The 24,824-nt window shown below is 37.7% G+C and overlaps 1 protein-coding gene and 1 non-coding gene across 8 annotated transcripts in view; both read right to left on the bottom strand.

Annotated features, from left to right (window-relative positions):
• Positions 1–3,161: 3,161 nt before the first annotated feature.
• The window catches only part of NDUFAF6 (NADH:ubiquinone oxidoreductase complex assembly factor 6), a 36,533-nt gene continuing 14,870 nt past the window's right edge, over positions 3,162–24,824 (bottom strand). For 2 of the 7 annotated variants that reach the window (XM_004314191.4, XM_019925113.3), the window contains exons 3-9: positions 22,394–22,516; positions 17,535–17,591; positions 13,669–13,771; positions 11,625–11,758; positions 10,468–10,569; positions 7,918–7,974; positions 3,162–3,309 (exon numbers count right to left, since the gene is read on the bottom strand). In XM_004314191.4, coding sequence (XP_004314239.1) covers positions 3,181–3,309; positions 7,918–7,974; positions 10,468–10,569; positions 11,625–11,758; positions 13,669–13,771; positions 17,535–17,591; positions 22,394–22,516 — 705 coding nt within the window. In that variant the 3' untranslated portion in view covers positions 3,162–3,180. The other 5 variants (XM_073794597.1, XM_033842820.2, XM_033842821.2 and 2 more) reach the window with 4 other exon arrangements.
• On the bottom strand, positions 9,738–9,862 carry LOC117308791 (small nucleolar RNA SNORA14). Its single transcript, XR_004522968.1, has one exon. It is a non-coding gene; the product is annotated as a small nucleolar RNA SNORA14 (small nucleolar RNA).

Below are 24,824 nucleotides of genomic sequence, written 5' to 3'. Positions count from 1 at the left end.
GATTATTAGTCCTCCAAACAGTAGGACAATGTTTTGTTTTGTTTTCAATAATTGTCAGCATAATGTTTACAACTCTGTGGATCTTTCTGGACAAGGCAATCAATCAGGCCATGTCTTCAGGGAAGTCCTATTTATATGAGCTAAAACAAATCCAAGGACACCTAGGCATTTGGTGAAACAGGCAAAATATAAACTCCCAAGTCTGTGATCTTAAGTCAAAATGTTTCACTAGACCAGGAGATGTAGCCACTTTTTATTCACAAACTTTCCTAAGAACTCTGGACGTTACATTATATTCTTTTTACTTAGGTAAGTTGAAGCCAAAACATGAAATCTTAGAGAGGCTATTGGTTCGGCCTCCTGGCCTTTGTTGCGACTGCTTCCTCGGCCAGGACCTCCCAACATCTGCACCCCCTTCCCAAACCCTGCTTCCTACCCGACCTTCCTGAAACTCCTCACACGCCCCCTCCTCTGAGAAAACTTTGACCTCCAAAGTGGTTACATGTCCTTCCTATATATACCCAGTGACCAGCACTTAATATCTATTTCAGTTGTTTACTTATTTCTCTAATTTGTAGTTGGAATTTATGTAGTAATTATACTTCTTAACCTAATTTGTACCTGAAATTTATGCAGTAACACTTATTTCTGGAAAAAAGTTGTGCCCTTGAGCTTTTTAACTTGGCTGTTCATTTTACAATCTCAAGAATAGTAAAAATATATGGGTTGTGGGCTTTGGTATTGAACTAATGTGGGTTTGGCATCCAGCTCTAGTTCTAATGGCTGTGTGACCTTGAACTGAGGCAGTTTTATCCTTTGGAAAATAAAGACCTACTGCTCTGTGAATATTAAAGCTTAGGAGCACAAGAGCACATCACCTGTCCAAGTTCGTGCTAAGGGTTAACTGCTGTTGTATTTCTCAAGAGTAATTTAATTTCATCAAAAGGAGAGATTTAACCAATAGAAAAAATAATGCCAGCTGATTTGGAACTACTCAAATGCATTTTATGATAAGCAACTTTACCTACATTGAGATTAATACTTAACATTTGTTATCTGTTGCTCTCTACCTATTCAATATCAAAATACATCTTAAATGGTTTGAAAATGTATCTGACTCCTTTAAATGCTCTAAAAAAGAGATCTGAAAAATGAAAAACAATGTTGGCACCATCTACGGGAGTATCTTTTATGCCAGGAAATTAATAGTACAGTAAATGTCACCGAATAAGACCCTATCTTAATCTCTAGGAGACTGGAAACGTCAGTTCATCCAACTCTCTAAGCATCAAATTTCAAACAGCTTAGAAAGTATTTTGAAATTATTTACTTAAAGTAAATTGGCTTCTGAGCCAGTAAAAAATCCAGTAATCCAGTTGAGTGTTTAAACCCCTCTTTTTAACCCTTCTTACATAGGAACTAAGATGCTTAGCGATTGATTGCTGCCAGATTTAACCTGCTAAGAGCCACAGACAATTCTTACTAATAAAGACTATCTCTAATGAATTTTCAACTCTGGACCATTCAGAATCCCAAGAGGAAATGTGTCCCACTTCCCTGGATTTTCCTCTTTTAGATAAGCTTTAAGCTCTCTAAAGCCACAGGATTAAATAAGAGGATATTCTTTCGGCATCAGTATAAACCAAAAGTACACTAACATAAACAACAGCACTGTATGTTCATTCACTTATATATTTATTAATCTCCACTTGCTCTAAATCAGAAGCCATACGAGGTGCTGGGGGGAATCCTAAGATGAATAAAACTATGTATTCTTGCCCTCAGGCAGTTCTCCATTTGAATTTTATTTACAAAAGTGTAATACTTTAAGCCATCATTAATTCACAATTGAAGTAGGCACTAACCCATAGCTGAAACCAAAGGCTTGAGATGGCATAGAGAAATGGTACAGCGGAGGTGGGAGTGCGCAGGAAACATGACCACTAAAAAGAAAGGAAAAGGAAACTAGGGCATAATTCTGGTTTTAGGAGTCAGAGACTCATTCAGAGTCCAGATCTGCCAACTACCAGCAATGTAAACAATTTTGGTTTTTGCAATTAGTATGTATGTTATAATTAAAAATTTTTAATTACCAAAAATGTTCCTTGTTTCACAGTTTTGAAGATCAGATGAGAACACTGTAAAGTATACAGCACAGAGCTTTTTAGTGGGAAGCTCAACTAGTATAGTAGTTTTTAAAAATGTAGTATCCCCTTAATGAATGTTCAATACAATTTTGTTAATTTAATTTACATTAATACACTTTTTTTTTTTTTTTGTGGTACGCGGGCCTCTCACTGTTGTGGCCTCTCCCGTTGCGGAGCACAGGCTCCGGATGCGCAGGTTTACCGGCCATGGCTCACGGGCCCAGACGCTCCGCGGCACGTGGGATCTTCCCGGACCGGGGCACGAACCCGTGTCCCCTGCATCGGCAGGCGGACTCCCAACCACTGCGCCACCAGGGAAGCCCTACATTAATACACATTTTGTTAATACAGTTTTGTTCATGATGATAATGCTCAGTAATAGAGAGTGAAGCAAAAGGGTAAACAAAAAAGTAAAAGCCTTCAAATCGGCCAGATCTAAAGTCAAGTTAGGGTTCGAGCTCTTGAAAGAAGTTATTTTATCATCATGGACAAATTTTCACAGGGTGGTAAAGATTAAATGTTAGAGATACAAGGCCCTCAACACAGCGACTGACACTCCTCAAATATTAACTTCACTCTTCATGATCCCTAAATAAACGCATTTCCCAGCTGTCCTGGACGCCTGGGTTTTGGCTGCTCAGCATGCAAACCTAGTACTTCTTGAGCCCCTTCCCCATTCTTCTCCAAGGGTGAGGACGGGAGGAGACGTGCTTCCCCCTGCCCTCTGGTGGCTGAAGCATGGCCTGCAGCCTAAACACAGCTAAAACGATACTCCTTCCTGGGGCTCGGACTCTGCAGGGATGGCACAGCAGACACTGTCTGGGCTGCTGGTGACAAGGGCGGTGCCTGCAGCAGAATCTGGGCATCACGGCCCCACAGCAACTTCTCATTAATTCTGTGACCTACACACTCATCCAATAAGTGAATTTTCTCCTTAAACAGTAAACAGTTCCTGTTGTTTGTAAACAAGAACCCTAAACTAGTACACTTTTGTAAAACTAATAAAAGTAAATATCAGTGCCACAAAATTATTTTAATATCTTTTTCTCCATGACTGAATATACAAAGATAATGGAAGTAAAGTATTCTTCTGCTGTAAAGATGGGTGGAATATATCAAAATCCACTTGTTGAATTTTCTTTAAATAATCCTCCAGAGCAACCTGAAAAAAGAGAATAATGGTCACTAGATCACAGAATGATTAAGTCTTTAAAAGAAACAAAAACAAACCCAGCAGGTATTAAGGCTATTTTAGTTTTCCTGAGATGGTCTTCTACATACTAAGAATGTAAATGAAAATTTTAAAAGAGACAGAGAATAAAGACATCTTCTAAGAAGTTTTCTATGAAGCCAGTAAAACTATGTCACAGATCTAGTACTAGAAACATCAAGCCAATTCTGATCATAATTTAGTGTTCTGGTCAAAATGTGACAGAGAAATTATTTGCCAGGTCTTATTACTAGATTCTGTAGAATACAAAAGGGGTGTTTCATTTGAGGAAAATGAACCCCCCCCCCCCACACACACACAGAAACACACAGTGCCATGAGGGGGAGCTCAAGTTGTTTCTTTAAAAAATTATTTTGTGAAAAAGTTTAAAGGGTGTCCATGTTCTTGCTGGAAAACAATTTGCAGCCAGGGAGAACAATCACAGGTCCCTATAAACGTCACACCATGCTCCCCCCATCACACAAAACTTGACAAAGCTTTCTCTGGGACCGGGGGCCACGATGGAAAACACTGATGATGGGCAGTGCTCTTTATGTTTTTCAATCTTATTTATTTGTAAATTTTTATTAAACAGAGAAGCCACCTACTTTTGCACTGCACAATGTGAAGCGGCCCCACCGCCTTCTCAGCCCACGTGTACAGCTCCCCTTAGAGTTCTGCAGCGCAACCTGTGTGACCCACAGAGAGCATATGCTTGTCCAAAGGACTGTGTGTTCTCCCAGACTTCTATACACTATAAACGGATGAGTGTACATACAAATTCACTCTCTACTTTTGAAACCCTGCACTTATATATATGTATGGCAAGAAACATGTGCATTAATGTGCACAAATGCAAAAACCCTGGAAACAATCCAGAAGTTCTTTGACAAAAAAATAAATGTTCACACAATGAAATATTAAGCTGCCATGAAATAAATGTAGCTAGATGCAATAATATGGATAAATCTTAGAAACACTGTGTGTGTGTGTGTGTGTGTGTAACCCAGAAGACATAAACAGCTCAAAAAAAAAAAAAAAAAAAACCTAAGGGACTTCCCTCGTGGTGCAGTGGTTAAGAATCCTCCTGCCAATGCAGGGGACATGGGTTCGATCCCTGGTCCAGGAAGATCCCACATGCCGCAGGGCAACTAAGCCCATGTGCCACTACTGAGCCTGTGCTCTAGAGCCCACAAGCCACAACTACTGAGCCCACATGCCACAACTACTGAAGCTCGCATGCCTAGAGCCCGTGCTCCACAACAAGAGAAGCCACCGCAATGAGAAGCCCGCACACCACAACAGAGTAGCCCCCGCTCTACGCAACTAGGGAAAGCCCACGTGCAGCAATGAAGACCCAATGCAGCCAAAAAGAAGCAACATTTTGGTTAGGAATACATAAAATAGGGAAAAGCTTTTCTAGAATAAAAGCAAGATAATAAATACAAAATTCAGGATAGCTACTTGGAGGAGGAAGGCAGAGTCAAGGGGATGAGATTGGGAAAACACATGAGTGCAATTTAATGGTGACATTCTAGTTTCTGGATTAAGTGGTGAGTTCATGGGTGTTCATTATGTTATCCTTTATAATACATGCATACATATATATTCATTTGTAGATATCAAATAAAAAACACGTTAAGAGAAAAAACTTTGAAGATATTTTAGTGTACTTTCACATGTTCTCTTTTATTTTTGGAAAAAAGAGCTCATGTTATTCATAATGTTCTGTAACCTGCTTTTTTAAAAAATTAATTCATATACTGTTATTAACTTTCCATCTCTAAGAACTTTATTATGTTCATTTTAATAGTTTTATAATATCCAATTATAAAGAATAGTTAATGAAATTAAGATACAAGCACGAGAGTATTATACAGCCATCAAATATTGTATTAATATCTCTAATGATGTGGTTAAATGTTTGATAAATAGGACACTGCCATATAAAGTGTGACTTTAAATATACACAGAAATTCATTTAAAAGAAAGAACAGTGTACATAGCATTTACCTCTGGGTCTGGGAATTGTAGGTGATTGTTATTTTCTTCTAATATTCTTTTTATATTTTCCAAATCTCTATTATGAGAATGTAATGCTTTTATAATTAGGAGAAAATTCCATTAAAATACAGATGAAACATGACCTCAAAATTAGAGCTCAACTGGGCATTCACAAATTAGGATTTGGTTCATGGTTAATGGTAAATAAATTGTTCAAAGTAACAAATTCATTGCAAAATTCTCAAAGACGTTACAATTTCTGGGCTTCCCTGGGGCAGTGGTTGAGAATCTGCCTGCCGATGCAGGGAACACGGGTTCGAGCCCTGGTCTGGGAGGATCCCACATGCCACGGGGCGACTGGGCCCGTGAGCCACAACTACTGAGCCTGCGCATCTGGAGCCTGTGCTCCGCAACAAGAGAGGCCACGATAGTGAGAGGCCCGTGCACCGCGATGAAGAGTGGCCCCCGCTTGCTGCAACTGGAGAAAGCCCTTGCACAGAAACTAAGACCCCACACAGCCAAAAATAAATAAATAAACCAATGAACCGACACTTAAAAAAAAAAAAGATGTTACAATTTCTGAATATAGCTTCTTAAAACCTCATCTATAGAGCACAACATACTCTACCCTAGACTAGTCATTTTCAAACCATTTTTAAACAGCAAAACCTTTTCTTTGAACAAAGTAATTAACAGATGCTCCATATATAAAACAAATGAGAAGAGATGTGCCCCAGCTGGAATGAGGGTGTAGGATAGAAGCAGCTCCTCGGAAATTACCATGTAGTCCCTCTACTTTCTCCTGGCACGGGACGGAAACAGAGTTGGGCTCCAGCCCCTAGAGTTTCTGATCCATTAGGTCTGTGGTGGATCCCAAGATCTACATTTCTAACAATATCCGAGGCATATATTGCTGGCCCGGGGACCACACCACTAGCCTAAGATAGTGGTTCTTAGGCCTAGCTGCACTTCATTATTACTGGGGGAACTTTTAAGAAGTATCAGTGCCTAGATCCAACCTCTTTGATATGATTTAACTGGTTTGGGGACAGGCCCAATATTGCTTTGTTTTGCTTTAAAAGTTCCCCAAGTGATTCTAATGGACAAGCAGAGTTGAGAACAACCTATTTCACAAAAGTGAACAAAACAGACAAAGTCTTGAACTTTCTTAGAGCTTATAAGTCAAGACAGGTGATGGGTACTTCCCCAGAGGTCCAGTGGTTGGGACTCCACACTTCCACTGCATGGGGTGTGGATTTGATCCCTGGTTGGGGAACTAGGATCCTGCATGCTGTGTGGTGCAGCCAAAAAAAAAAGAAAAGAAAAGAAAAGAAAAAAATAGAAAAAAAAAAGAGAGACAAAAGAGATGATAGTACATCACCAAATAACCAAATAAATAACAATTAAAAATGGTGATACAGAACAATGTGTTGACACAGAAAGAGATGCTCGACACCTCATTTATACAAAAAATACATATATAATTACATGAACATAAGAAGTCCAGAAAGATGAACAGACATTATCTCTGGAAAGGATAGAATTGTGAGAGCATTCTAATTTCTTTTGCCTCCTCTTATGTGAACATCTAAAACATTAACATATTACTTTTATAATAAGTGAACCCAGAAAAGAAAGAAAATGATTTCAAACACTCAGAACTGAGACCCAGGATAGAAGATGTGAAAGGATAGAAATGAATCTTTAAATATATTTTAGGGAAAAATGTAGAAGGTATGTTTGGTACCGTAGAAAATGCATGAATTTTCCATTTTCAAACATCACAGATCTTTGAACCTTGGTTTCTATCTATAAAATGAAGTAAACCACACCTAGGAATAACGTATGTAATGACCTAGCTCAGAACCTGTCCCACAGTAGGTGCTACTAACTGGAAGCTATTCTCATTTCTTTATGTATTTTACCACAATGGTTCCTGAACCAGGCTACACATCAGAATCACCTGGAGAATTTTTAAAAATCACAGATCCTCTTAGAAATGCTCCCCTCCCCAACCTCAAGAGTCTTATTTAGTAAGAAGACCCCAGGAATCTGTATTTTTGAAGAAGCCTTCCAGATTATTCTGATGCAGCCAGCTCGGCACTGGTCTGTGAACCACTTTCGGGAACCAGTGCTACAATATGGTCACTAAGGAGAAAAAATATAATAGACTATTAAGTCATATTTATATAGCCATAAGTAGCCTAACACTCCTATGAGGTGGTTTCTCCTATGATTCCCATCTTACCTATGAATAAACTGAGGTACATAGTGATTAAGGAACTTGTTCCACAGCTAGTAAGTGGCAAAACAGATTCAAAACGATGCAGTATGGCTGCAGCCAGTGCTAATGACAATTCCACTCACCTGCCTCTGGGGAACAGAGGCATGACCTTCACCAAAAGCAGAATGTAACTAACAAAACATACCACAGGGAGGAAAACAAAACAAAGATTCCAAACTAAAGAACTGCACTGGGAACCTTATAAAATAGAAAAAAAAAATTATACACATCTGCTTCATTAATTAAACAACCTTCTCTGTTAATCTACTTACCGTCTGAAGGAAAGCAGGAAATGCTTTCACAGGAACACTTTTGTGGAAGGACCTAGCCTAAAAAAGGAAGACAAAAGGAAACTGGTTTGAAATACAAACATTTCTGGAAATAAACACTCTCCCTCTGAAAGTGAACACAAAGCAACACCAGCAGTTTAAATTATCAGCACTGCTAGGGACGCTCTCGAAAGCAAGAAAATAGTTCTCATCTCCTGTCGGTTGAGATTAATTTGCCAAACCTAAAGGAATCAGAAAAAGGTACTATATTAAGAATTCTCTTCTTTCTTACATTTGGTTTTGACATTTCCAACTGCCTTATAACTTTGACCCCCCCCCAGCTCTGTGGTAAGGGGCAAATGAAGACATACAGGTGACCCTAGAATAACATGGGTTCACTTACATGCAGATTTTTTTCAACAGTAAATACTACAGCACTACATGATCCTTGGTTGGTTGACTCCACCTTGGATACAGAAGACCACCTATAAATTATACATGGATTTCCAACTGCGTGGAAGGTTGGAGCCCTTAACCCCCGTGATTGTTCAAGGGTCAACTGTACTTACATACAAGTCCCAGCACCTTCCCAGCTTGGATGTCACTCCCTCCTGTCTTGATGAATATAAGATCCTTCTAGCTGATCTTCCTGCCTCTGTGTTCCCCAACCTTTAATTCATGCCCCAGAGCCAGAGCCAGCCAAATTCATGTCCTAAAGTCACTGTTTTACTTTTTCTTTCTTTAACTTAACTCCCTGATAGATCATGTCCCAAATATTCATCTTGGAATTCAAAGGCCTACACATCTTGAATCTAACCTCATCTATCCAACCTAACACCCTACTACTCCAGACTACAGAGCCCTGATGCACTTAGGCTGACGCCCATCATCCAGCCCTCACCACGCCCACTTCTGTCTGAAGGTCTTTGCTTATACTGTCAGATACTGCTTCTTACTCCTGACTCACTTACCCCACCTACTACAATTGCTCTCTTCAAGACCATCCACAATTTACTAATCATCGTACCTATCTTTTCTCTCAATCTCTCCAAGAAATGCAAAATTTCAGTATTCCCCATTCTTGGAACTTGCTCCTCCCTAGGTTTCCAAGACACTGACTCTGAGTTCTCCCACTTCTTTTGATCATTCTTTCCTTCTGCTTCTTCCTATTAAATGGCCCTTCCTCCTCCTACCTGAGAAATGGAGGTGGGCTCAAGGTTCTGCCTTTGGTCTTATGGTTTAAATGTATATTCTCCTTGGACAACAGCATAGCCACACTTAGAGCTTTAAACATAAGCCTTCCACCTGGATGACTCCCCAATCTGTACCTCCAGTTCTGATCTCCTCTTAAAGTCACAATCCTACAATCTGCATTTTAGCCCACCTCCCTAAATGCCCTCTAATCCCCTTACATTCAATGATGTCCAGCAGCTACTGATCAGCACCCAGCACACCACTGCTTTTTTATTGTAGTCTCTGACTGGCATCATCACCATCTATATTTGAACTCCATGCAGCCTGCGACTTTCCTGCTTCCTGATTCTGCTACAATCCAAACAGTTATCAAGTCCAGCTGATTCTTCCTCTGTTATATGTGTGTACGTATATGTATGTGTGTGTATATATATATATATATATACACACACACACACACACACATTCACATACATACATATACATATAAAACATCTACCCTCTCTAAATCACTCTTTATTTTTTAATGACTTATTATAGCTTAATTAGTTGGTAAGTTTTAGTATTATAGCTTTAATATATTTAAGTTATATTAAATATGGCAATCACTTGTTTGTACTTTCTGGGCTCTAATAAATTACATGTAAATTTTAGTTTCAGAAAACTATTTTGACTGAGCAACCTAGATAAGTTACATTCGCTCACATCTTGGAAGCATTTAGAATAAAGCTACCAAGAAGGTTTAAGAATGCAACAAATCAGACACTTCTTTAAATGTGGCAGTAAGGAGATTATATACTAGAGATTATTATTAGAGTAAGCAGGATGAAAGCCAAATTATAGTATGGTGAATGGTACCATGGTGGTGAGGGCCTTGAGGTAAAATGAAGGTAGAACACTTATGCAAAAAAGGTTAATTGGGAGGGGAAAATAAGAGACAGAAGGGTCCAATGGGCTGCCTGTAACTTCAGAAGGCAATAGCAACAAACCAGAAGATAAAAGGGGCAAGTTATCAGAAAGGCCAACTGAAAATACCAGCTGGGAACTGCTGACGATGCAAGGTCCTGGAAGAGTAGAAGAGGCATCAGCCTTAACAAGGCAGAAAGACACACTGTCCCCTGAGAGAGAAATAGTGAGCGGATGGATCAGAGAGGAGCCTAACTGAGGAAGCTGAGAGGGAGAAGGAGATTTTTTTTAAAGTAGAAAAAGTTTATAATAATCCCTGAGATAAATCTATTGGGATTTCAGTGAGCGATGGATATGGACTGCCAAACAGAGAACACTACAACCATGCTCTAGGAGTAGCCACAGCTAGAAATGATAGTTTCCTAAATGATTTGGCAAAAAGAGGCTACTTACATGCTTTAGGTGCAAGTGTGCCTGGCTGGCCATGTCATATACCACATCTCTCACATTTTTATCTTGGCTCTTCCGTAGAAAATCCTCTTGTGAAACTCCATGCTGTGTGGGAAAATGTACATTACATCAGGATTCAAAAAGCACAATTAAAACTAGCTCAAGAAAACTGGTGATAGAACAGTATATACAGTATAATGCCTATTTTGTTTTCTTGGTTTTTGGGTTTTTTGGCCACGCCGTGCAGCTTGCATGATGTCAGTTTTCTTTCTTTTTTTTTTTTAATATTTATTTATTTATTTGTTTGTTTGTTTCTTTGTTTGGCTGCACCAGGTCTTAGTTGTGGCACACGTGGCATGCAGGCTCTTTCATTGCAGTGTGCGGGCTTCTCTCTAGTTGTGGTGCAGCTCAGCAGCTGCAGCGCGAGAGCTTTCTAGTTGCAGTGCAGGGGCTCCAGAGCGCACAGGCTCAGTAGGTACAGCGCTCGGGCTCTAGAGCATGCAGGCTTAGTTACCCCGTGGCATGTGGGATCTTAGTTCTCCAACGAGGGATCGAACCCACGTCCCCTGCATTGGAAGGCGGATTCTTAACCACTGGACCACGAGGAAAGTCCCCTATTTTGTTTTTTAAAATATATCTATATGTACGTGAGTGCGTATATAGACACACACACAGACACTCTCTCTCCTGGAAGAATATGCAACAAGATGCTAACTAATGACAGTTGTAGGTGAAACAAAATAAAGCACGAAACAAACAGATAAGAAGTTTAATAGAACAGACAATAATGAACCTCCTCCAGAAAACAAAAGTTCTCATAAACAGTATTCTTTTTTAATGGATTATTTCCTCCTTTAAAATGAAATAAAGAACAGGCTAAGGTGACCACTAGGAATAATTACTGTAATTGCTTGAAAGGGAGTAAGGCATCAACATGTAAGTACACCAAGTGAGGTTCTCTGAACCTTCTTACTCATAGCCCCACCACAGACCTAAAATGCCTGACTCATAAAATTCTGACTTGATAACTCTGGAGCAAAAAAGCAATAAGCATGTGTTTCAAAACGGTCACTTGAATAGACTAAGCAGAGAACCAAGACAGGACGTCCCTCCCCATATTCTTGAGGTAAATAATTAGAGGGTACAAACAACGGCCTTACCAGCATACAAATATCCATGGGAAGGAATACTCTTCTTCTACTACCATGATACGGCGTTGCTCTCAAGCAAGTTACAATGCCTTGTGCTTTTCCAATGTGACTTGCGGCATGATCTGCATGAAGATCCTTTATACCTATGATTTTAGAAATCAACTGGGCTGCTCTTTTCTCTTTAAATGCATAACAAGTCAACAGAAGCAGCATAGAGAAATGACCTAAACATGTAAAAGGTGTTTCTCCCATGTTTTATATCTGAAAAACAGGATGTATGAGAGCAAAACTGGGCACAAAGACAAGCTGACCATTTACCATAAACAGGTTTCTGAACTTCAACTTTTAAATAAAAGAGTTTTCCTCAGAGTACAGCACACCAAGAGCACATTTGGAATTTTAATTAGCTATCGTGGAAAAACACTGCAAGTCTTGCATTTCTTCTCCTCAGTGCAATTTCCATATGACCTCATTTTAAGTATATGCTTAACAAACATTCTGCTCTTTGCTCCCTCCTTTCATTGTGTTGGCAAACATGTCACTGAATGTGCAGGCAGAACAGGCCCGGGAAATTTGGTAGGGACTTGGGTTATTCTTTTAGGGTGACATAAAGACATATTACCTTCTTCAAACGGATGATATTGTCCTTGTCCCAAATAATTTCCTCATTACAATAAGACCTCACCAACTTAGAACAAAATCAAAGTAGGAAAAATACCATCTAAGTGGCATAATTGTTTTTTTTTAAGACAAATCTCATAAAACTTTTAGATATACAGTTTTATTTCTTCTACCTTTTGTTTTTAAACATGGGGAAGTATTATTGACAGAGAAGGAAGGAGTCAGGCCACAGGCCTTCCAAATTGTAGGAGATGCATAAAAAAATAGAATCATCTGCAATTACCAGATTATTAATTACAGCACTCTCATGAGGTAGCTAAAGTCCTTTTATGAGAGCCTGGGTATTGTGATTAGTCTACATTCCATTCCAAAGAAAGGTATATATTATATTCCCCTTCTTACTCAAAAAAAAAAAAAAAAAAAAAAACGCTATTCCTTTCTAGTTGGTGCAAAGAAAAACTTCAGTGTTAAACTGGTTAGATTGTCAAATTATGAAAGAGTGAAGTCTAAAAGGTGTTTTCTTAACAGTATGCAGGTTCCTTAAAAAACCAAAAATAGAGTTACCACATGATCCAGCAATCCCACTCCAATCCCATATCTGGTAAAGATGAAAACTAATTCGAAAAGATACATGCACTCCAATGTTCATAGTAGTGCTATTTACAATAGCCAAGACATGGAAGCAACCTAAGTGCCCATCAACAGAAGAGTCAATAAAGAAGATGTGGGGTGCGCGTGTGTGTGTACACACACACACACACACACACACACACACACACACACAATGGAATACGACTCAGCCATAAAAAAGAATGAAATATTACCATCTGCAGCAACATAGATGGACCTAGAGATTATCATACTGAGTGAAGTAAATCAGATAAAGACAAATATTATATAATATCACTTATATGTAGACTCTAATAAATAATACAAATGAACTTATTTACAAAACAGAAACATACTCACAGACTTAGAAAACAAACTTATGGTTACCAAAGAGGAAAGAAGGGGAGGGGGATAAATTAGGAGTACGGGATTAACAGATAACACACCACTACACATAAAATAGATAAACAACAAGGATTTACTGTGTAGCACAGGGAACTATATTATCTTCTAATAACTATAATGGAAAAGAATCTGAAATACATATATATACGTATAACTGAATCACTTTCCCGTACACCTGAAATTAACACAAATTAACACTTTCTTGTACACCTGAAATTAACACAATTCTAATAACTATAATGGAAAAGAATCTGAAATACATATATATATGTATAACTGAATCACTCTCCTGTACACCTGAAATTAATCACTTTCCTGTACACCTGAAATTAACACAATATTGTAAACCAACTATACTTCAATTTAAAAAAAAGGTGTTTTCTTTAAAAAAGAGAAGTATAAAAAAAAAAAAACTTACCCAATATTTCTAGTGTTAGATAAAGAAGACAGCTCTGTGTGTTTTCAGCATAATTTTCCAGTTCCTGGATGTTACGATATGCTTTGTCATCCAAATTTTTTTCCTACAAACAAAATGCTTTATTTGCTTGACGAATTGTCAATATTTTATTTTTAAAAGGCACAATTTTTTTGCCCTAAAGAATTGAGTAATAAAGAATAAAAACTTTTAGTATAAGTTGTTTATTACACAATAAAATAAGATTAAAATAAAATTAAAACATTAAAGTCCTACATGTTCAATACTTACAAATCGCCCCTCAAAATAATACCTCAGGAATAACCTCAATGCACAAATCACCACGGACATGGGGTTGGCTTAATTTTTACTTCCTTCTAAAAGCCTGAGGTATCATGAGAAATTGACAACTGAGCTCTTACTTAAGTACTTCAGACATTATCTCCTTAAATCCTAACAACTCCCTCAAAAGGAATTAATACTTTTTTCATTTCGCAGATGAAGAAACTGAGTTACCAACAAGTTAAGGAATACGCCCAAGGTCGCACAGCGAATTAGTGGTGGGAAAAAGATTCAAACCCACATATTTTCACCATTAAGCCCGTGCTCTTAATAGGGAAAAGGTGCCTAGAAGAAGAAAGGAGATCACAACCAGGCCCTGCACCCCATTCCCCATAAAAGAAACTATGCTCAATAAACCAACAGTTGATTACCAGAACACACTATATTCAAGAAACAGAAAAATGTAAATGTTAGAACATCTAGCAACTTTTATAATAATACATTTACAAAGACTTGATGGCCAAGGTAATATTATTCCTCCACCCCTTCCTCCTTTTTTACAATCAGGAGAAACTGGCACCAACAATAAATGAATCCCAGGGGAAAAAATATGTTCCAGCTCCATTACATTTAAAAACAAACTGGAACATAATTCATATACCATAAAATTTACCCTTTTGAAGTATACAATTCAGTGGTTGTAGTATATTCACAAAGTTGTGCAACTATCACCACTAATTCCAGAATGTTTTCTCTTCATCACCTCAGAAAGAATCCTGTATCTGTTAAGCAGTCACTTCCCAGTTCTCCCTTTCCTTATCTCCTGACAAACCTCTAACCTACTTTGTCTCCATGGATTTGTCTGTTGTGAACATTTTATAAAAGTGCAATGATACAATATGTGGCTTTTTGTATCTGGCTTCTTTCAATTAGCATGTTTTCAAGGTTCATCCATGTTGGCACATCTTTTAGTATCTCATTCCTTTTAATTGAAGAAAATCTGAATAATATTCCACTGTATGGATACACACATTTTGTTTATTCATTCAACTATGAGTTGTTCCCACTTTTGGACTATCACGAGTGAACATTTGTGCACAAGTTTTGTGTGGATACGTTTTCATTTCTCATACCAACCTAGGAGTGAAATTGCTAGGTCTATGATAACTCTATGTTTAACTTTCTGAAGAATTGCCAAACAGTTTTTCCAAAGCAGCTGCACCACTTTACATTTCCATCAGCATCGTACGAAGGGTTCCAATTTCTCCACATCCTCACCAACACTCGTTATTGTTCATTCTTTTTATTATAGCCATCCTAATTGGTATGAAGTGGTATCTCATTGTGGTTTGGATTTTCATTTCCCTCATGAAAAGATGCTGAGCATCTTTTAAGGTGCTTATTACTTATCTGTATATCTTCCTTAGAGAAATGTTTACTCAAATCCTTTGCCCATGTTTAAGTTGGGTTATTTGTCTTTTTATTGTTGAATTATAAGAGTTCTTTATATATTCTAGACACTAGTCCCTTATCATATATATAACTGGTAAATATTTTCTCCCATTCTGTGGATTGTCTTTTTGCTTTCTTGAAGTTTTTACTTTTGATGAAGTCCAATTATCTTTGTTTTTATTGCTTGTGCTTTTGGTCTCATATCTAAGAAGTCACTGCCCAACAGAAAGTTAAAAAGATTTATGCCTAGGTTTTCTCCTAAGACTTTTACAGCTTTAACTCTTACATTTAGGGCTTTGATCCATTTTGAGTTAGTTTTTGTACATGGTATGAGATAGGAGTTCAAATTCATTCTTTCGCATGTGGATATCCAGTTGTCCCAGCATTGCTTGTTGAAAAGGTTATTCTTTCCCCCACTGAATTATCTTCATACCCTTGTCAAAAATCAGCTGACTATCAACATATAGGTTTACTTCTGGACTCTCAATTCTATTCCATGCCAATATAGATGATCTATATGATCAGTATATATTGATCTATATGTCTATGGCAGGCCAATACTACACAGTTGATTACTGTAACTTTATACTTAAGTCTCAAAATTGGGAAATGTGAGTCCTCCAACTTTGTTCTTCTTTTTCAAGATTCTTTTGATGATTCTGGGTCCCTTGCATTTTCATATGAATTTTAGGATCAGCTCGTCAATTTCTCCAAAAAAGGCAGCTGGAATTTTTATAAGGATTATACTGAATCTTCAGATCAATGCAGGGAGATTGACCCCAGTCCTTTACTTTTAAATATCCCTCCATACAAAAGCCAAATGTTATTTTCCATTAAACAATGGAAAAACTGCTATTTTTTCATTAAGAAAAAAAGAGAGATTTTCTATTATCTCTGTCTTGAGTTCTCAAATTTTCTTTACCTCATGAAAACTGACGACACCTGAAAAATACATTTTCTTAGTACTAATTAATTCTATAGGCCAACTGAGCAATTTTTTAAATGTTAAAGTCATTATCTCATTTTTGCTTATATTATTACTACTATAGCCTATGGTTACTAATAGATTGTATCCAAATAAACTAAGTAAACTTACATTTTCAGGACAACAATATGTGATAAATATCAGGCCAACAAGGACACTTAGCCAACAATGTGTCAGAAAGATTACACAAATCAGCCCAGGTCATCAAGCAATTTGCATGCTTGGTTAGAACTAGAACTTAGTTCTAAGAACTCAGTATAAGATTCCATTTGCTAGAACTGTTGAACTTTCCTTATTCCCTCTATTTGGACAGAGATCCAAGCACTGGGTATGCATAATGATATGTGTACAACTACTCAAGTTTTGATGACATTAAGGAATTATCCATACATTTTAAAGGTCTGGTAATCATATTATAGTTATGTTTTATACAAGTTTTTTTCTCTCTCTTTTTTTAAATTTCTATTTTATACTGGAGTATAGTTGATTTACAATGTTGTGTTTAGTTTCAGGCATACAGCAAAGTGATTCAGTTATACATATACATACATCTATTTTCAAACACTTTTCCCATTTTAGGTTATTACAGAATATTGAGTAGAGTTTCCTGTGCTATACAGCAGGTTCTTGTTGATTATCTGTTTTATACAAGTTTTTATCTTTTCAAGATACATGTATATGTACAGATCAAATAATAACATGTCTGGGGTTTACTTTAAAATAATCTAATAGGGTTTAGGGAGGGAAGTTGGTAGAATATAAATGAAATAACATTGGACATGTATTTATAACTATTAAAGCTGGGTGACATACACATGGAAGTATATTACACTGTTCTCTCTACTTTTATATAAGCCTGAAAATTTCTGTTTTAAAAACTTTCTTTTTTAAAAAAACAAACTAGTAGAGTGTGGTGTGCACACGCATGCCTCTGCCTGGGTGCCTGTCTTTGCTTGTCTGTCTCTAGGTACAGGGGTGGGCGGCTGAGGTGGGTGGCATGCAGTAATGGAGAATGGATAAAATGGTACAGTTCTCTAAAAGTTTCCTTTCTCCAAATAGTAATATACATACTAAAACATTTCCTCCCTGAAGATTAGCTTAAGGATTAAAAAGGAAGAAAAAACTTAAGACTTGAGCAATTTCAACTTACTCTTTCATCAATGATTTTCATAAGCCATCTTTTAGTCAGATTATGTCTTTTGACAGCCTAAAAAAAACAAGAGTTGTAAGTTTTAGAAAGTACTGGAAACGACTTCTGTACACCTGAATAACATAAACAAACCAAATACAAAACTAGGTAAGGGGGCTTCCCTGGTGGCGCAGTGGTTGAGAGTCCGCCTGCCGATGCAGGGGACACGGGTTCGCGCCCCGGTCCGGGAAGATCCCACATGCCGCGGAGCAGCTAGGCCCGTGAGCCATGGCCGCTGGGCCTGCGCGTCCGGAGCCTGTGCTCCGCAACGGGAGAGGCCACAACAGTGAGAGGCCCGCGTACCGCAAAAAAAAAAAAAAAAAAAAAAAAAAAAACTAGGTAAGGGAGCATTCGTAATAACGCATCACCAGATAGATAGCTATGTTAAAGAACTAGGGAAAAAAAGAGAATGTCCCTAGAAAACATTTCAAAACATTTCCAAGTAAGGATAATATATATCCAAAACTTTTCCACTAATTTGTCTTTTTTTCCTTATATTATTGGTAATTTAGTGATTCCACTTTCAAAACAAAAACGAAACAAGAATTAAGCAGAGCGGAGCTTCTCTGCTATGTGATATGCCCCAACTTCTATGCTTACTTATTACACACAAACTTTTTTCCATAAAAATGAAGATTCTATTTAATGAAAATAAACACTTTCCAAAAAGAAAACAGTAATAAAGCTCCAAAGAAAACAATCTGCAGGGTACAGTGTTATCTTACAAGTAAAGACACTCTAGTAGGAAAGAGAACACCTAGTGCTCAGATCTTGGCCTCTAATACCACTCCCCGCAAAGGAAACAAGAGTCTAGAAAATGGGTGATTCCAGAGCTGGAGCAAGGGAGATTCAAGATGATTCTATTTTATTGCGCCAGAAAATAGAAAGTGCTCAAAAGAACAATGGGAGGCATGTCAGGACACAGAAGCCAGTTTGAAGGGACTCCCACTGTCCAAATCTGGGACTATTTGAACACCAAAATAATTAAGTATAGTAATAAGTTATAAACTACTGAAAAAAACAGTAGAGTTTATACCAATAATTAATAAACAAATAAATAATATAGGAGAACGAGAGCATTTGCCTATAGTAGAGTGCCAAGTGGTAAATGTGAACAGAGCATCAGAGTTGCGAAATTATCATTCTGCAATCATAATAGTAAAGACTGGATAAGACAAGAACCATCAATGAATGCAGGAAATTTCACAAGAAGTTGATGAGGAACAGCGTATTTGCATTGTCTGAAAGTTGGTTAGTTACAAAGGGAACTATAATTACACAGTAGATTACACATTGGGAAAACCAGGCAACATCTTGACTGTTAACGAAAATGAACAATGCCAATAAAGGAAAGATGGACAAAATGTGTCTCCGGATGTGATACCCTGAGAATACATCACCTATGCAGTATTCTGGCCAAGAATGCATAACCTGAATCATTTAATCATGAGAACACATCAGACAAATCCAAAATGAGGAATGTTCTACTACCAAAAAAAAAAAAAAAGAAAGAAAGAAAAACAGAAAGGGTTACATTCTTCAAAAATATCAATGTCATAGAAAACAAAGAAAAGCTATGGAAATGTTCCAGATTAAAGCTAAAATGACATAACAAAAAAAAGTACCTGACTGGATCCTACACTGGAGGGGAAAAATACATTAGTGGATATTATTGGGTCAAGTGACAAAATTGGAATATGAGGGCTTCCCTGGTGGCGCAGTGGTTGAGAGACCGCCTGCTGATGCAGGGGACACGGGTTTGTGCCCCGGTCCGGGAAGATCCCACATGCCGCGGAGCGGCTGGGCCCGTGAGCCATGGCTGCTGAGCCTGCGTGTCCGGAGCCTGTGCTCCACAACGGGAGAGGCCACAACAGTGAGAGGCCCACGTACCGCCAAAAAAAAAAAAAAAAAAAATTGGAATATGAATGGAAAATTAGATGAAAAGTGTTATATCAAAGTTAAATTTACTGAAGTCAATAACTATTCTGGTTATATAAGAGAATGTCTCTATTAGGAAATACTAAAGTATTTCGGGACAAAGGGACATGATGTATGTAACTTATACTCAAATGATTTAAAAACTTATGAGTGTGAAAATATATACAGAGAGAGCATGCTAGCACACACACACTTGAGTGAGCACACAAAATGATTAACAAATGGGATAAAATGTTAACAACAAGTAATTCTAGGCGAAGGATATAGAAATGTTCTTACACTATTTTTAATTTTGTAACCTTTCTGAAATTCTGAAGTTTTTTCCAAATAAGTTTTTAAAACATTGTTTTCTTACCAAGTCAACACTAAGTATAATATATTTTCACAATAAATAAATATAGTAGTGAAACAAAGTCTTAGGAATATATCCTATACTTCAACTGAGACTCTAAGATGTCACTGATACTAAAATGTAAAAGCTGACATGATCATCAATACACATTTATGTGACAAAGGGTGGATCTGTAGAGAATGAGCCCACTTTGCCCTACAGGAACTTAACAGAAGCTAAAAGGGCTACATGGAGTTGGTTTCCAAGTGCTCTCAGCATTATTACAATTACATAGCAGGACTCTCTACAGGCCTCTCTCCCCAGTCCCAGGAATCAGCCTGGGATACCTCAGTCATTAGAGTTCTGCTCTTGTTTTATTTTGCACATGTCTGAGTAGGGCAGGACTTGTTTGATCTTTGTAACCACATCATCAAGCACCATTCCTGGCATAGAAAAGTACTCAATAAATACTTAACCACTGAAAAGTCAGACTCCTATTTACTCAAGACTGACGCTATAACAGCTGCAGTTCCTTGACCACAAAATATAGCTCTCTTGTCTGATTCTGAAGGAAATCGGAGATCAAGATAAAAAATAAATATTTATAAGAAGCTGAAAACCTGCTGAACAAAACTATCAAAACTTTGGAAATAGAAGCCAAATAGAACCAAAACCTTGGCTATAAATATTAGAAATTATAGATATTCAACTATTTTGTACCCTAAAGGCACCAATGAAACAGTGTGGCAAGAATGTACTCTTTGGACAACATGTCACTGTTTCCCTATTTAATCTTCTAAAGAAGCTGAAACTCTTCAAAGAATCAACTGAAAGTTTGACTGGACAGTGGCGCAACAGGGTATGTTCCAACAGAACGGGGAGGGGTAGGGAATATGCAATCAGGACAACTGGTCTGAACACTACCTGCTTCTTTCAAATACTCGTATCAACCTTCAATACCTGTCATATCAGAAAGCTGGCCAGGGACTTCCAGCCAGTGGCACAGTGGTTAAGAATCTGCCTACCAGTGCGAGGGATATGGGTTCAATCCCTGGTCCGGGAAAATCCCACATACTGCAGAGCAACTAAGCCCATGTGCCACAACTACTGAGCCTGCGCTCTAGAGCCCGCAAGCCACAACTATTGAGCCCATGCACCTACAGCCTGTGCTCCAAAACAAGAGAAGCCACTGCAATGAAAAGCCCACACACCGCAACGAAAAGTAGCCCCCACTCACCACAACTAGAGGAAGCCCGTGCACAGGAACAGAGACCCAATGCAGCCAAAAATAAATTAATTAATAAATTAAAAAAAAAAGAAAGCTGGTCAACGTTAATCAACAAAATTTAAGCAGCTATTAAAACTGGACAAATTGGCATATACGTAAGCATTGTGTAATTTAGATATGTTTTCCAGAATTTTTTTAAGAGAAGCGAAGGCAAGATAAATTTGTGTTAAAGAAATCTCTGACCTTTCACATTATTTCCTGACAAAGGTCAGAATCTTCAGTGCACGTCTTAGCATAAACCTCTAATGCAGTCAGGTTTGTATATAAAATAAATAAGAGTTTCTGGATTTTTAGAGAAACTTTTCTCTAAACTGAGTCACCTAGGATGAGATTCTTGAAGTGGGATGAATAAAGGTAAACAACTAATCTAATACTCACAAGCTTCCCATCCACTCTTTCTTCTCAGTCCCCAGTGGAGGGGCCTGGCTTTCCATCCTTACTGAGGTTCTGTGAAGTCAATCTGGGGCCCACAAATGGGGCCTGCCTCTGCTGGGGCGCAGACCTGAGAAGAGGCGTACCACTGTCAGGTCTGTCAGTGGCTCCTGTGATGGAAACTATCTTTTGGCATTCATCATATTACAATAGGGACACAGATCAGTGATGAAAGGTACCTAATTCCCTTTCTCTGTTCACAGTTCAGCGTATTTCTAAACTGTGCATGGCTGTTTGTGAATGAAGAATCCATACAGCTTTAATGTAAAACTAATTACTAAATACATCTAGTTTACAAATAATACCCTAGCCCATAGGTTTCCATTCTCGGACACCTAAAATTCATCAACAAATAAGCAATTCTATCAAACTAGACAAGGCAGTTTTAGATTTGTGTCTGGACAATGATGAGAGCACGTCTCCTTGTCACAAAAGATCAATGCGTGATTTTCTACTGCCCAGAGTACAGATTAAAGCACTGGAATAAGGAGCTGCAGGGCAGACAGAAAATGTACCTGCCACTGCTTCAAAATTTGTAGGGCTTAAATTCTGCAATCAAATATGTGGAAAATAACTTATAGCATATAGAGATCAGATTTCTCCTTCTTCCTTTTATAAAGAAATACACTGAAGATGTGTGCAAATTATTCATGGATGATTTTAAATTCTGTCAAATCTAACATATATCTGAACATTACATGAGCCTAAAATTATTTTCAGGATAGATTCCCCATTGACATTATCCAAATTGTATGTAACAAAAAGTATGCTCAAATAACATTCTTACAAATTAAAAGTAGGGGTCTTTTTGGGGGGTTGTTTTTTTTTTACCTTCCATAGTTCAATGGCCACAGGCTGATGTGGTGGACTGTCACAGTATATATCATCCACAGTTTTTTTCCAAAACTGCATTCTCATCAGTCCAATTGTTTTCTCAGAGACAGAGTCCTTAACCTGTAAATAGTGTTTAAAACTTTAATAAATGCACTGTTCACAGTCTCAAAAACCAGCATTGTAACTGCATAATCATATAATTCAGCCAAAAATTAAGTTTCTCTACATTTAATTTTTTCCTTGAAGTTATGTATCATTTAAATTATCATCATTATGAGTTTCCTAAGTAAAAGCTACAAATTATTTGGTGCTTATTCAAAAATATTTTCAAGGTCTGCATTCAAAAATAGGAGCAATTCTTCTAGAAAAAAATTGCAAGAAAAAACAAAGAGAGGGAGGGGGATCATTTCGTTTAAAAGAAATTTAAGAAAGAGATCAACCAGTCCCATGTAGACCTATTTGAATCCTAGTTTAAAGAGACAGAGACAACTAGGAAAATCTGAACACCAGACATTTAATGATATTAAGAAATTATTGTTAAATTTTTAATATATAATAATGGTATTGTGGTTATTTTTTTAAGTGAGTTCTTTTAGAGATGCAAACTGAAATATCTGCAGATAGAAAAATTTGAGACTTACTTCAAAATAACCTGGAGGTGGAGATGAGGAGGGTGTGGAGTAAAGATGAGAAAACAAGATTGGCCATGAGTTAGTAACAGTTGGAGGTGGGTAATGAGGTATATGGGGGTTCATTATGCTTCTCTCTCTACATATGAATATACTTCATGTTGTATATGACTGAAGTTCTCCAAAACAAAGTTTTTCAATAATAAGTGGAAGAGAAGAAAAACAATTCTCACTGGGTTAGTGACAGTAAAAATATTTTTGAGTCTGAAGATAAACCTAGGAAATAGAACCAGAGGCTTTTTAGAGGAAGCAGAGAAGGAACTAATATTTATTTATCAAATGTCAACAAGTAGGGCTTCCCTGGTGGCACAGTGGTTGAGAGTCCGCCTGCCAATGCAGGGGACACAGGTTCATGCCCCGGTCTGGGAAGATCCCACGTGCCGCGAAACGGCTGGGCCCGTGCGCCATGGCCGCTGAGCCTGCGTGTCTGGAGCCTGTACTCCGCAACGGGAGAGGCCACAACAGTGAGAGGTCCGCGTACCGCAAAAAAAAAAAAAATGTCAACAAGTACCAGGTACTGTACCAGAGGTTATCTGATCACAATCCTCACAACAAACTCACAGGGTCCTTACAAATACACCCATTTTACAAACACAGAAATTATGGCTCAAAAAGGTAGAAGTTTATCCCATGCTCTGCATACTCACAGCTCTTATAATGGAACCAGAAGGATATGTAAAAGATTGTGGGAGAGGGGAGGGGTTGACTACAAAGGGACACATAAGGGTTGATGGAATTCCTCTGTATCATGACTCTAGTGGTAAATACGTGACTCGAAGCAGTTCTCAAAACCTAGGACTGTACATCACAAAAAGTGAACTTTACTGTGGTGCATTTAAATAAACTCATTTATTTATTCACTAAGTAACTTTTTAAAAGAAGATTATTAGACTCTCTCCCTCACTTACTACTGATTAAGAATGGCACTGGGTCAAGCAAGAATCACCAATGCATGCTAAATCTAGGAGGTACATTTTTTATTTTTAATTGAGCTATAATTGACATATAACAGTATCTTAGTTTCAAGTGTACAACATGATTTGTATACGTATGTATATATTGTGAAATGATCACCATAGGTCTAGTTACTATCTATCACCACACATAATTAGGAATTTGTGTATGTTGAGAACTTTCAAGATCTACTCTATTAGCAACTTTCAAACACATAATACAGTATTAGCTGTACATTACATTCCCATGACTTATTTACTTATAACAGGAAGTTTCTACCTTTTGACCACCCTCACCCATTTCACCCATCTCCCACCCACTGCCTCTGACAACCAGCAATCTGTTCTCTGTATCTATGAGTTTGGGGTTTTTTTTGTTTTGCTTTTGTTTTTGTTTTAGATTCCACATATACGTGAGATGATATGGTATTTGCCTTTCTCTAACTTATTTCACTTAGCATAAAGCCCTCAAGGTCCATCTGTGTTGTCACAAATGGCAAGATTTCCTTCTTTTTTTATGTCTAAGTAATATTCCATTGTGTAGATATACCACATCTTTATCCAGTCATCCACCAATGGACACTCAGGTGGCTTCCATGTCTTGGCTATCGTAAATAATGTTGCAATGAACAAGGGGGTGCATGTATCTTTTCAAGTTAATATTTTCATTTCCTTTGGATAAATACCCAGAAATGAAATTACTGGATTATATGGTAGCTCTAGTTTTAGTTTTTTGAGGCACCTCCATGCTGTTTTCCACAGTGGCTGCACCTGTTTACACTTCCA

Source organism: Tursiops truncatus, chromosome 17 (genome assembly GCF_011762595.2).
Source record: "Tursiops truncatus isolate mTurTru1 chromosome 17, mTurTru1.mat.Y, whole genome shotgun sequence".
Classification (NCBI taxonomy): Eukaryota; Metazoa; Chordata; class Mammalia; order Artiodactyla; family Delphinidae; genus Tursiops; species Tursiops truncatus.
Note: the sequence above shows the minus strand (reverse complement) of the source record. Positions and strands in the feature narration are given on the sequence as shown.